At 44.9% G+C, this 14481-nt stretch overlaps 1 protein-coding gene across 4 annotated transcripts in view; it reads left to right on the top strand.

The window, feature by feature from the left end:
* prkceb (protein kinase C, epsilon b) overlaps positions 1-14481 on the top strand; it is a 142817-nt gene that overhangs the window by 69350 nt on the left and 58986 nt on the right. For all 4 annotated transcript variants that reach the window (XM_089117238.1, XM_089117237.1, XM_089117236.1 and 1 more), the window contains exons 4-10: positions 696-730; positions 1323-1411; positions 2853-2982; positions 11750-11892; positions 12119-12212; positions 13806-14020; positions 14101-14274. In XM_089117238.1, the coding sequence (XP_088973364.1) occupies positions 696-730; positions 1323-1411; positions 2853-2982; positions 11750-11892; positions 12119-12212; positions 13806-14020; positions 14101-14274 (880 nt within the window). The remainder of the gene's footprint in view (positions 1-695; positions 731-1322; positions 1412-2852; positions 2983-11749; positions 11893-12118; positions 12213-13805; positions 14021-14100; positions 14275-14481) is intronic.

Below are 14481 nucleotides of genomic sequence, written 5' to 3'. Positions count from 1 at the left end.
CAGGTGTATGATGTATATTACCATGTTACAATGAGCTATATGCCTTTCTCCACTGACGTTCTGAGTTGTTCACAGCGTTTCTGATTGTTAGAAGGCAGATTGAGATGGCGAACAAGAGCATGGTTTGTGTAACAAACGCAACACATTATTAGCTGTTTAATAGCACGGTAAAGAAAAAGGCTAATCATTATGTGTCCGTTATTTAATTTAATTTTATTTTATTTTCAAAGTCCGTCAATTACCGTTATGTGTCTGACGTCGTAAAGAGCAATACCTTTGTGCAGCGTTTCCCTCAGTAAGTTAGTCGAGTGAATCTCTGAGCTGGCGTGAGCAGAGGCGGGGCTAATTAGCATATTAATAGATCCACGTATAATACAATGTATAATGAATGGTGTAGGGTGGCATTGAACTATTTTAAGGCACAACAATTTTTTATTCACAGGAAAAAAATGTTGAAACATGTAATTTTGGTGATCGAATATGAGTTTTAAGGGACACAATTATTGAATCCAGAGAATTTAAAGAAGGAATAATTGGCGACGATGCACACCTAAGGTGGTAATGTGGCCACGACTCATAGCAGATTTTCTAAAAATTCAGCAAACTTTATTTATTTATGAACTGTTTAATGCATACTAAAATAAATGCTGTTGTGTTTAGTGTCACTGTTCAAGACTTCTTCCTTCTCTTCACAGGGGTGTATTAGGAAAGCAAGGGTATCAGTGCCAAGGTAGGTATTCAGTTTTCTTATTATTTCTCCATATCAGTGTTTCTGTTTGAGTTCGGTTTTATCGGGTTCCTTGTTAATCAAAAATATTATATCTAAAGCAAAAAAAAAAAAAAAACACATCAACATTCTTATTAAAGGAATAACTCAACCAAAATTATAATTTTGTAATTTACTTATCCAAATATTTATTGTATTTTCAGTGGAACGCAAAAGAGATATTTTAAAATAATGGTATGACGGCTGTATTCATTTTGAACTGTTGTGGTGGTATGGAAAAGAGCTATCAAGATAACAACGCAAGAGATCACTGGAGAAGTCAGTTCGACTCAAGCACTTTATTCAAAATTCCCTTTTTGTGTTCCACAGAATAAAACAACAAAATACGGTGAACAAATAATAGGATAATATTTATTTTTAGGTGAATTATTCCTTTAAGCAATGAATAGCTCACAATCTGAAATGAAGGAAACTTCTGGCATGGACAGGAACCTCCTAAAAATATCATATCTATACTGTAGCTGAAAAACATTCTTAACACATCCGAAAAGTGAAGTAAAGCTAATTTCGTCGACTCCTTGTCTCTGTCCCTCAGTGTGCACCTGTGTAGTTCATAAACGCTGCCATGAGCTGATCATCACTAAATGTGCAGGTCTAAAGAAACAGGAGGACACCACAGAGGAGGTGAGAGGAACCTGTAGAAAAATCACACATGATGTCCCTTTCAAAACTCTCATTTAAGATCCTTTCACCAATTTGAGCAAATAGAAACTTTTGCTTAGATTTTCTACTTTCCTGATGTTTATCCTGTGAAAAAAAAAATAACCCTTAAATCTTTTCTTGAATTTCAGAAGAGGTCTTAACGCTGTTTCAAACTGTGTTCAGATTTGCAAAGATACAATGGAAAAAAACATTTCTCATCGAATTTATCTTAGAGTTATGTTATCTATGCTTTAATTTCAAAGTTCTCTAGCTCAGGGGTTCTTCAACTCTGGCCCTCGAGGTCCACTTTCCTGCAGAGTTTAGCTCAAACCTTCATCAAACTCACCTGCCTACTTATTTTGAATAAGTATTTACTTCATGACAGCTAATATGTATGTTCTATCTATATGGTATGAGTCTATGTAGTATGAATGTAATCCTTACTTACTACATATGCCATGTTGTCCTTAGTCATGCTCCAAACCGCTAACTGTATGCCTTATCATATCGTCATCTTATTGGTTAAATTCTACGGGATGTCCTATAGACGTATGAGTATTTTTTTTAGCGGTCCACCTGTAAACAAAGATCCCTTGATGCCAAACCCCCTCATGGAGAAGAAAGCTGATGTGTTTACAACTGTGACAATGAGCCCTGAGCCCTAAAGTTTATGGCATAGACTCTTTAAAATACATCCAAGAGTTGTAACACAGTGGAAAATCAATGACATTACATTTTCACAACATTACATGTTCACGCACACTAACCATGACAATGTCAATGAAAGATGCTATGGGGTCCAAAATTTCTGCAGCCAGTCTGAAGGTCTGGCTATGCGAGACTATGTTGTCATTATCATGTGATCTACCAGCATCAGTTGTGTCAGTTCACTGCCATTCATAGATCCTCTCCTGTGGCATCATGGGATGGTAAAGTGTTCATCGTATGCACACTTCTCACCAGAAGTAGTTGGTCATTCGGGTACATTTTGCCTACTCTTTTGTTGTCACATACTTTTTTTTTTTCGCTTACTATACAGAAGGGAATTATGTGAATTCGGATGCAACCAACAACATTTTAAGTAAGGGTTGGAGAAAAACTCGGCAGGAAAGTGGACCTAGGGGTCATTTTTTCCAGTTTAAGTTTATTTTCAATCTACTTTATTTAAAGAGCAACACCTGAGATATACAGTAAAACTTTCCTCTGGCTTTAAAGAACATAGTCTACCATGTTTTTACTGTTAGCAGACATCACTGTGTGTGTAGGCTTTATTAAATGGGTGTCACTACCCACAGCTATATACAGTATATTGGATGTAAGTTATAATAATAAAAGCTAACAATGAGTTTTGCAGTTTTTCCTTTGTTAAAATGCTTGTGATCACTGCACAGGCATCTTTCTGATCCTCTATCGCCCCCTGTAGGTTGGATCTCAGCGCTTCAGCGTCAATATGCCTCATAAGTTCCGGATTCACAACTACAAAGTCCTCACGTTCTGTGACCACTGCGGTTCATTACTGTGGGGTCTGCTGCGGCAAGGGCTGCAGTGCAAAGGTGAGAGCGGCATTCTGGGAAATATAGATACAGGGTTCCCTCAGTCATAGAAAAGCTGCCAATTTTTCAGGGATTTTTTCATTATTTTGTCATTTCATGGTATTTTTTTTTTGTTATGTTCTGTTATTAAATATATTCATTCACGACTGCCAATTGAGAATCCTAATTAGATTTATACTATTTTTTGTATAATGGTGTGTTGTTTCATCCCATGTGTGGATCAAATTTCAATAAAAAAAAATTTAAACCAATAGTTGGGTTTGTCCATATTTGACCTGAATATGGGCTGAAACAATCCACCATTATTTAGAGTGTGTGTGTATATATATATACAAGTATATATACTGTATATATATATATATATATATATATTATTTAGAGTGTGTATGTATATTATATAAATATATATATATATATACAGTACTGTGCAGAAGTCTTAGGCACACTAATATTTTCGCCTCAAAGAAATGGTTTTAAGCCAGTTATTTATATATTTTGTTGTATAGTGTCTCAGTAGGAAATATCAAATTACATTTCCAGACATGAATTGTGCCATTAATTGTAATAATCCAGTGAAATTTTTGAATGCACAAGGATTCTGACAACAGCCAATGCTCCACACGGAGGTCGGATCTCACCATCATCGAGTGCATCTGAAATAATATGAAGAAACAGAAAAAATAAATAAATACTAAGACCAGAAGAACTGTGGCAACGTCTCCAAAGACGCTTGAAAAAACCTGCAAAACTAAAAACTATGTGCAATACCTGCGCAAAAGCTGTTTTAAACGTAAAGGGTACTAAACACCTATTGATTTGATTTAGTTAAATGTTAAAAGTTAATAACAGTTAATAATAGTTAACTAATAAAATGAATTGATGAATAAAATCTATTTATGATTATGACATTATTTTTGAAAACATTCTCATTTACAGCATTTTTACACAAGTGCCTTAAACTTTTTCACAGAGCTTTGCAGGCAGGCACTACCTTCAAGACGTTGCTGCAGTCCTTCTGTTCTTAGTCTCTGTTTTTTCTGTTTCTTCATATAATTTCAGATGCACTCGATGATGGTGTGGAGCATTGGCTCTTGTCAGAATCCTTGTGCATTCAAAAATTGCACTGGATTATTACAATTATTGGCACAATTAATGTCTGGAAATGTAAACTGATATTTCCTACTGAGACACTACAACAAAATATATAAATAACTGGCTTAAAACCATTTCTTTGAGGCGAAAATAGTAGTGTGCCTAAGACTTCTGCACAATACAGTATATAGTATATCACCTAAAGGATTATTAGGAACACCATACTAATACTGTGCTTGACCCCATTTCACCTTCAGAACTGCCTTAATTCTATGTGGCTTTGATTCAACAAGGTGCTGAAAGCATTCTTTAGAAATGTTGGCCCATATTGATAGAATAGCATCTTGCAGTTGATGGAGATTTGTGGGATGCACATCCAGGGCATGAAGCTCCCGTTCCACCACATCCCAAAGATGCTTAGATTTTAGTACAGTGAACTCATTGTCATGTTCAAGAAACCAATTTTAAATGAAGCTTTGTGACATGGTGCATTATCCTGCTGGAAGTAGCCATCAGAGGATGGGTACATGGTGGCCATAAAGGGATGGATATGGTCAGGAACAATGCTCAGGTAGGCCGTAGCATTTAAACGATGCAAAATTGGCACTAAGGGGCCTAAAGTGTGCCAAGAAAACATCCCCCACACTATTACACCACCACCACCGGCCTGCGCAGTGGTAACAAGGCATGATGGATCCATGTTCTCATTCTGTTTACGCCAAATTCTGACTCTACCATCTAATGTCACAACAGAAATCGTCTCTGGTTACGTATGTAACCCTAGTTCCCTGAAGGGAACGAGACGCTGCGTGTAAACGCCGTGGGAACGCCTCTGCGTGACGAGTCATGAAGCACGTATGAAATCTGTCCAATGGCGAGACGGAACGTCATAGGCGGGGTGACGTATCGACCAGGAAACTATAAAGCATCCCCGAAACACAAGCGCAACAGCTTCTGATAGGACTGAAGCAAGCGCTCACGGGCATGCTGGGAGTATGGCATAGACACGCAGCGTCTCGTCCCCTTCAGGGAACTAGGGTTACATACGTAACCAGAGACGTTCCCATTCAGGGAACTTCGAGCTGCGTGTAAACGCCGTGGGAACGCTAATACCAACGCCGCCATGCGAGCAGGTGTCCGTTGTATGAAATCAGGCACATATTTAGACGAAAGCACCTGCGCCCCTGGAGCGGAGCTACCATACCCCTGGTTGAGTGAGCCCAGACAGCCAAAGGAGAAGGCTGACCGGCGGACTCATATGCAAATGAGATGGCCTCGACCACTCACTTACTCAACCTCTGCTCAGATGCGGGACAACCTTTCTTCGGAGGTCCAAAACAAACAGATAACTGTTCAGGCTTTCTCCACAGGGCAGCTCTGTGGACATAAGCATCTAGAGCCCTCAGAGGGCAGAGCAGATTAGTTTCTCTTGGTCTGACCTCACAATACCACGAAGAAAAAGAATTACCAATGGGTATCTCCCGTGAAAAGCTCCACTCAAAGCGACGTGGTAAGCAGATAGGCCACCACATACACCTTTAGTGTGGAGTGGGATAACCCTGTGGAGAAATGCTCCAAAGGAATTCCAGCACCGCCACACCGGGCAGTTAACTGGGTCCAACTGGTGTTCTCCCCACCAAGAGGTGAAACATTGCCACCTCAAGGCATATAATCTCCTCGTGGACGGAGCTCTGGATTGGAGGATGGTCTCCACGACCTCAGTCGAGAGACCCGATTCTATGAGCTGGGCCCCCTCAGAGGCCAAGCCACAACCTCCATAGATCTGGGCGGGGGTGAAGTATCGACCCGCATCCATACTCGGGCCGGCCAACGCGGGGCTACTAACAGTCGGTGAACCCTCTCCAGAACTCCTGGGAGCAGAGCAATCGGGGGAAATGCGTACAGGGGTGACCTCGGCCACTCCTGTACCATCACATCCAACCCCAGAGGGGCTGGTGGATACAGAGAAACCACAGCCTGCAGTGTCTCAGTCCCTGGATTCAAATAGGCCTACCTCGGTATGACCGAAATGACTCCATAGGAGCTCCACCACCTCGGGGTGGAGTCTCCACTCCCCGGGCTTCGGCCCCTGCCTCGACAGGATGTCTGCTCCCCGATTTAAATATCCTGGGATATATAATCGCCAAAGAAAGAAGCTTCCCCTGGGCCCACAGAAGGATCTGGCGCTAGCCTGAATAATGGACATGAGCGCAGACCCCCTTGATGGTCCATAAAAAGACCACCGATGTGCTGTCTGACCGGACAAGAACATGGTGACCCCTCAGGTCTGGGAGAAAGTCCACAGACCCCGGGCCGAGCGACCTCTCATGATCGCCCCCAGCCCGTGAGGGAGGCGTATATCGTTAGCTTCTTTGGAACAATGAAGTAACGGCTGTAATACCCCAACTCTCTGTCGGGGGGAAGAACTCGTTCTATCGCCCCCTTCAGTAACAGAGCTTTCACCTCTTGTTCCATGACCAGAGCCTGCTCGGGGGATACCACTGTAGGCAAAATCCCCCGAAAACGAGGCGGACGTGACCTGAACTGGATCGCGTACCCGCGTTCGATAGTCTGCAGGACCCATCGAGATATATTTGGAAGACTTTCCCATTCTGCCAGAAATTCCACTAAGGGTACCAGTCTCTCGAGACTGGCCTCTGGAGTAATTATAGAGACAGAAACAGTGCCCTGTGACCGCGCACAGGCAGGGTTTAACGACTGTTCTGTATCGCTCCTCTGAGCAAACGAGCTTCCCTCGGGAAACCACTCGCTAGGACCGTCTGCGCCCACCCTCACAGGCAGGTTCAGCAGAACGGGTCCCTGCAGACCCCCCTGGTGGTTTATGTAAGAGACCACAGACATGTTGTCTGACCGGACAAGAACATGATGATCTCTGAGGTCTGGGAGAAAGTGTTTCAGAGCCTGAAACACCGCCATCATCTCTAGACAATTTATATGCCATCGGAGATGATGGTCTTGCCACAACCCGCGGGCCGAGCGACCACTCATGATCGCTCCCCAGCCCGTGAGAGAGGCATCCGTCGTCACCGTTACCCGGCGACACGGGGCTCCCAGCGCAGGTCCCAGGGACAGGAACCAAGGTTCTTTCCACATAGCCAGGGCACGGAGACCACGTCGCGTGACCTTGATCTTGCGGAGCGGCTTTCCCCTCGGGGAGAACCCCTTGGTCCTGAGCCACCACTGTAGTGGTCTCATGTACAGCAGGCCGCACGGTAACACGTTGGATGCTGCTGCCATCAGACCCAGAATTCTCTGGAATTCCTTTACAGTGAGTGACTGGCCTAGCTTCACTTGCTTGACAGTCGAGATAATCGAGGCTATACAAGCCGGCGACAGACGTGCCTGCATCGTCGTCGAATCCCATACCACGCCTAGAAAAGTGGTCCACTGAACTGGCGAAAGCACACCCTTCTTGGCGTTGAGTCTCAACCCCAACCTTCTGATGTGGGCGAGGACGGCATCTCGATGCCGAATCGCCTGATGCTCCGATTGAGCCAGAATCAACCAATCGTCGATGTAATTTAAAATGCGAATGCCCTGGAGACGCAGCGGGGCCAAGGCCGCGTCCATGCATTTCGTGAAGGTTCGAGGAGATAACGCTAGGCCGAATGGAAGGACCCGATATTGGTACGCTTCGCCCCCAAAAGCGAACCTCAGGAACTTCCGATGTTGCGGAAGGATGGAGATATGGAAGTACGCGTCTTTTTTAGGTCTATCGTGACAAACCAGTCCTCGGACCTGATCTGTGACACGATCTGCTTGAGAGTCAGCATTTAGAACTTGAGCTTCCCTACTGACCGATTTAAGAGGCGCAGGTCTAAAATCGGACGCAGCCCCCCATCCTTCTCTGGAACAATGAAGTACCGGCTGTAATACCCCAGCTCTCTGTCGGGAGGAAGAACTCGTTCTATCGCCCCCTTCAGTAGCAGAGCTTTCACTTCTTGTTCCATAACCAGAGCCTGCTCGGGGGTCACCACTGTGGGCAAAACCCCCCGGAAACGAGGTGGACGCGACCTGAACTGGATCGCGTACCCGCGTTCGATAGTCTGCAGGACCCAACGAGATATATTTGGAAGACTTCCCCATTCTACCAGAAATTCTACTAAGGGTACCAGTCTCTCGAGACTGGCCTTTGGAGTAGTTTTTAAAACAGAAACAGCGCCCTGTGACCGCGCACAGGCAGGGTTTAACGGCCGTTCTGTATCGCTCCTCGGAGCAAACGAGCGTCCCTCGGGGACCACGTCGCGTGACCTTGATCTTGCGGAGCGGCTTTCCCCTCGGGGAGAACCCCTTGGTCCTGAGCCACCACTGTAGTGGTCTCATGTACAGCAGGCCGCACGGTAACACGTTGGATGCTGCTGCCATCAGACCCAGAATTCTCTGGAATTCCTTTACAGTGAGTGACTGGCCTAGCTTCACTTGCTTGACAGTCGAGATAATCGAGGCTATACAAGCCGGCGACAGACGTGCCTGCATCGTCGTCGAATCCCATACCACGCCTAGAAAAGTGGTCCACTGAACTGGCGAAAGCACACTCTTCTTGGCGTTGAGTCTCAACCCCAACCTTCTGATGTGGGCGAGGACGGCATCTCGATGCCGAATCGCCTGATGCTCCGATTGAGCCAGAATCAACCAATCGTCGATGTAATTTAAAATGCGAATGCCCTGGAGACGCAGCGGGGCCAAGGCCGCGTCCATGCATTTCGTGAAGGTTCGAGGAGATAACGCTAGGCCGAATGGAAGGACCCGATATTGGTACGCTTCGCCCCCAAAAGCGAACCTCAGGAACTTCCGATGTTGCGGAAGGATGGAGATATGGAAGTACGCGTCTTTTTTAGGTCTATCGTGACAAACCAGTCCTCGGACCTGATCTGTGACACGATCTGCTTGAGAGTCAGCATTTAGAACTTGAGCTTCCCTACTGACCGATTTAAGAGGCGCAGGTCTAAAATCGGACGCAGCCCCCCATCCTTCTCTGGAACAATGAAGTACCGGCTGTAATACCCCAGCTCTCTGTCGGGAGGAAGAACTCGTTCTATCGCCCCCTTCAGTAGCAGAGCTTTCACTTCTTGTTCCATAACCAGAGCCTGCTCGGGGGTCACCACTGTGGGCAAAACCCCCCGGAAACGAGGTGGACGCGACCTGAACTGGATCGCGTACCCGCGTTCGATAGTCTGCAGGACCCAACGAGATATATTTGGAAGACTTCCCCATTCTACCAGAAATTCTACTAAGGGTACCAGTCTCTCGAGACTGGCCTTTGGAGTAGTTTTTAAAACAGAAACAGCGCCCTGTGACCGCGCACAGGCAGGGTTTAACGGCCGTTCTGTATCGCTCCTCGGAGCAAACGAGCGTCCCTCGGGAAATCGCTCGCTGGGACCGTCTGCACCCCCCATTACAGGCAGGGTTGGCAGAACGAACCCCTGAGGGCACCGAGAGAGAGCGGGCGCCGGATTCAGCGGCGACCACCTCTGTCTCACGGTGGGGACCACCCTCAGTAGTCTGACACCAGTGGCGTCAGGACTTCTTCGACGAAGCCTTCCTGGCGACAATAACCGTCCTCAGATCGGTTCTATCCCGGGAAGACCTCGCTTGAGAACGCCGCGTCTCAGCCCAGTTTTGCTGGGGAGGAGCCCGAGACGCGACGCTCTTCTTCTGCTGCGCCCTATGCGAGGAACCCGACGGGCGGGGCTGCTCTCGCCCAGCAGCCCCCGAAGGATGAGTACGGAGGGGGAGACATTTCTGGAGCGCCGCTGCCTGTTTTTTCGGTCGACAGCGGCGCATCCAGGAGAAAAGCTTTATCTTTCTCCTTCATATTAGTCAGATTTAGCCACAGATGCCTCTCCGTGGCCACCAGGGCTGCCATAGAGCGGCCGACTGATCTGGCCGTCTCCTTGGTGGCACGGAGAGAAATATCTGCCGCCTGACGCAGTATCTCATTAATCACGTCAGTGCCGACGACCTCCCCCTCACTCATATCTCCTAGACCCAGCAATATTAGCATACATAGAGGTCTGGTGTGTCAAAATTCTAGCTGACACTGGTTTGTTCCACGATCTACACACCTCGGTGTGTAGATCGGGGAAGAAGGGCAAACACCGGCATGGAGGTAGTGAGTGTGATTTTAAAAATCTCTCATCCATTTTACTCTTTTTCTCAACTGGCCATTCAATGCTTAATTTTTCCACAGCCCGAGTCAAAAACCTCCATTTTTTTTTTTTCCTTTTTTTTTTTTTTTTTTTACTACATTCGCGGGAGACTGGGATGGCAAACGAGCTTCCCTCGCTCTCCACTGAGTCCATAGACTCTGCATCCACACTTTCAACATCCAGCTCCTCAGAACTGGATAATTGAAGTGATGGCGCCTCAGCCCGGGCAGGAGAAACCGCAACGCGGACCCCCGCAGCGAGAACTGAGGCACTGGATCTACCAGGTAAGGGCAGAGAATGGGCGGGGCCCGTCTTAATCCCCGCTGATAGATCCATCTGCGATCCCCACGACGCAAGCCTTCGCTGTGCCTCGGCAGCAGCGGGACCCGAGCCGCGGGGAGCGCGCACCGAACCACTCTCCTCGAAGAGTGCCCGGCGGGAGCGAAGTGTCTTCATGGGCAGACACTCGCAGTGCTCACAGCCGGCCCCCTCGAGAGCCGACTGAGCATGCTGCACTCCCAAACAAACAACACACAGATCGTGTGTATCCCCACCCGTGATGAAGCGAGGGCAGGGATGAACACACTTTCTGAAATTCTGCTGTTGTTTGCTCGCCATATCAATATAAATATACAATATTAGACAGACAGACAAAATTCATACATAGAGCGCTTGTGAAGACTCAGAAGCTGTTGCGCTTGTGTTTCGGGGATGCTTTATAGTTTCCTGGTCGATACGTCACCCCGCCGATGACGTTCCGTCTCGCCATTGGACAGATTTCATACGTGCTTCATGACTCGTCACGCAGAGGCGTTCCCACGGCGTTTACACGCAGCTCGAAGTTCCCTTCAGGGAACGAGACATTTTTCCAGTCTTTAACTGCAACTCTTGCAAGTGTAGCCTCTTTTTCCTATTTGTAGTGGAGATGAGTGGTACCCGGTGGGTTCTTCTGCTGTTGTAGCCCATCCGCCTAAAGGTTGTGGCTTCACAAATGCTTTGCTGCATACCTCGGTTGTAACAAGTGGTTATTTCAGTCAAAGTTGCTCTTCTATCAGCTTGAATCTTGAATCACTCGGCCCATTCTCCTCTGACCTCTAACATCAACAAGGCATTTTTCTCCCACAGGACTGCCGCATTCTGGATGTTTTTCCCTTTTCACACCATTCTTTGTAAACCCTAGAAATGGCTGTTCGTGAAAATCCCAGTAACTGAGCAGATTGTGAAATACTCAGACCGGCCCGTCTGGCACCAACAACCATGCCACGCTCAAAATTTATTATAATGTTTATTTTTTTTTTTTTCAAGTTAAACTAGGAATAAAAAATATTTAAGGATTTTGTTTACATATTCTATTTTACTTCAAGTAATGAAAGTTTTCTTATGGTTTAGTTGTAGTTTTAGTAAACAATAATAACCCTGCTATATCCCCAAATCTTCCTAGATTCAAACATGCATTGATAGAGTGTAAGTTCTCATGCCGTCTCCCTTCATTTCTCTGTCCTCAGTTTGTAAGATGAATGTGCACAAGCGCTGTGAAAGCAATGTAGCTCCTAACTGTGGGGTGGACGCCAGGGGCATCGCCAAGGTCCTGTCCGACCTCGGAGTCACTCCAGATAAACTCTCCGGCAGCGTCCAGAGGAGAAAAAAGGTAAGAGACCGACAATCATCAGGAATTATGTGTTCCCACTAGAGAAGTAGGCATGTAGAACTGAAAGGTCAAAAGCCTCCTTCTCCTCCATGCAGCTGTAGACGATAAATACACTGATTACTGATGACATAATGGTCTTTTATAGCAAGCACTCGTTCAGGCCTCCTGAAACATACAGTAATGATGATTGAATGATGAAGATGATTTGTTCTTGTTTTCCACACAGATCTCTCAGGGTCCAGATCCACAACCCTTACCCATATCCCCACTGTTAGAAGAGGACCGATCCAGATCTGCACCTACATCACCATGCGACCAGGGTAAACAAATAAAGCTAAATATAAAGCTCTGCAGATGCTTCTTCGGTTAAAGGAGAACTCCGGCGAACAATGAACCTTTGGTCTAATAAAACATCGGTACCTAGTCAACCGTTCTCTGAGATTTGTTTTCATGATAATTGAATGTAAAGAGTTTTATCTCTAAAAACTGTTTAGCGTATAATGCTAGTAATGGGGGCATTGACTAAGTAAAAAGAAATCGCTAGTTTATACCACTAACAAGGCTCAAAATAGCCCCACACTAACGCAGTAACATAATGAGGCTCCATACATGCAAAACGAAGCATTGAGAACTTTGTAAGTGTACAGACCGTTTAATAAGAAGATACTTTATGAAGACAGTTCACTTCGCGTATACAGACAGGAGCCATCTTAAAAAATAGTCTCGATAAGTCGATCCCCGAACGCCGCTCATACAGTTCAGAAGTTTGTTGAACTTCATACAGTTCAGATCACTCAGCACGACGTTCGTGGTTTGACTTATCGAGACTATTTTTAAGATGGCTCCTGTCTGTGAACGCGAAGTGAACTGTCTTCATAAAGTATCTTCTTATTAAACGGTCTGTACACTTACAAAGTACTCAATGCTTCGTTTTGCATGTATAGAGCCTCATTATGTTAGTGTGTTAGTGTGGGGCTATTTTGAGCCTTGTTAGTGGTATAAACTAGCCATTTCTTTTTACTTACTCAATGCCCCCATTACTAGCATTATACGCTAAACAGTTTTTAGAGATAAAACACTTTACATTCGATTATCATGAAAACAAATCTCAGAGAACGGTTGACTAGGTACCGATGTTTTATTAGACCAAAGGTTCATTGTTCGCCGGAGTTCTCCTTTAAATACATTATTTTATTATATTCAGTACAACATCTTACCACATAAATAAATATTACCTCAAGTTTGTAATTAACTTAAAATGGAAGTCTATGGGGCCATTGTATCAAAAAAATGAAGCTTGTGTTTTGTCTTTGTATGACAAACAAACTGATATTGTCATCAATGAAATCAAATGGCTAATAGTCTAAAAGGGCTGTATTTAATTTAAAAGCTACAACTTTTGTGTTACAGTATGCTTATAATGGTTTATTGTCATTTTGAAGCTTAACAGCTTTTGATAAATATGCGTTTGATAGCCAGTGCTTTATGTCATTTATACCTGATATCCATAACATGTCTATATAACTATATGCACAGGCACATTTGCTGATTTGGCGCTCATTTTTTCATTAACAATGCTGAAAACAGAATTTTTGCGTGACATATTTTTTTCTGCATTCTTAGATGAAAAGAAAATGTCAAAAGAACAGAATTATTTGAAACAGAAATCTTTAACATTATAAATGTCTTTACTCTAACTGTTGATCAATTCAGTGCACCCTTGCTGAATTAAACTATTCATTTCTTTAAAACACGGTAGATCTGATGCTGTGTTATACCCTTAGACTTCTATCGTACGTGCATTGCACATGTATTAAGTTTGTTTTTTTACAATCTGAATGTGAGTATATGGTACTCGATATGGGGTCAGATAGCATGTGATGTGATTTGGCTCTTTCTTTTGTGATCTGCAGATACAAAGGACATAGAGAACATCAGGAAGGCACTTTCGTTTGACCATCGAGGTGAAGAGCTAAAGCCAACCTCGTCCTCCTCTCTGACCGAGGGAGAGTCAGAAGAGACGGGGGAGGCGAGAGAGAACGGAGAGGTGAAGACCGTCCAGACCAAAAGGATGATGCTGGAAGACTTCTCCTTCATCAAAGTGCTCGGGAAAGGCAGCTTTGGCAAGGTAGGGATCATGTCTGGTAGTTTTGTCTGGTGTGTAATAAGGGCCCAGCAGTCTGAGCGCAGTGTTGTCTTTGTGTACAGGTGATGCTGGCTGAGTTAAGAGGCACTGATGAGGTTTTTGCGGTGAAAGTGTTGAAGAAAGACGTCATTCTGCAGGACGATGATGTGGACTGCACCATGACTGAGAAACGCATCCTAGCCCTTGCCAGAAAACACCCTTATCTTACCCAACTGTACTGCTGCTTTCAGACCAAGGTGAGAGCCAGGAGTGTTTCTGCTCTACGTTCAGTTTAGCCTCATTGCAAACTTTCAAATAATGATCGAAATGGACTGTCGAGCACTAAATAGCAAAACATTCTCCTTATTCATAAATGTTTTGAAGATTGCCACTAGATGGAGCTGTAATGTTACATTCTGTCCGGTATTCAGATGGCTTTTATAGCTTGTGCGTACCTTTTACAG

This window comes from Pimephales promelas, chromosome 11, assembly GCF_988280905.1.
Source record: "Pimephales promelas chromosome 11, fPimPro1.hap1.1, whole genome shotgun sequence".
NCBI lineage: Eukaryota > Metazoa > Chordata > Actinopteri > Cypriniformes > Leuciscidae > Pimephales > Pimephales promelas.
Note: the sequence above shows the minus strand (reverse complement) of the source record. Positions and strands in the feature narration are given on the sequence as shown.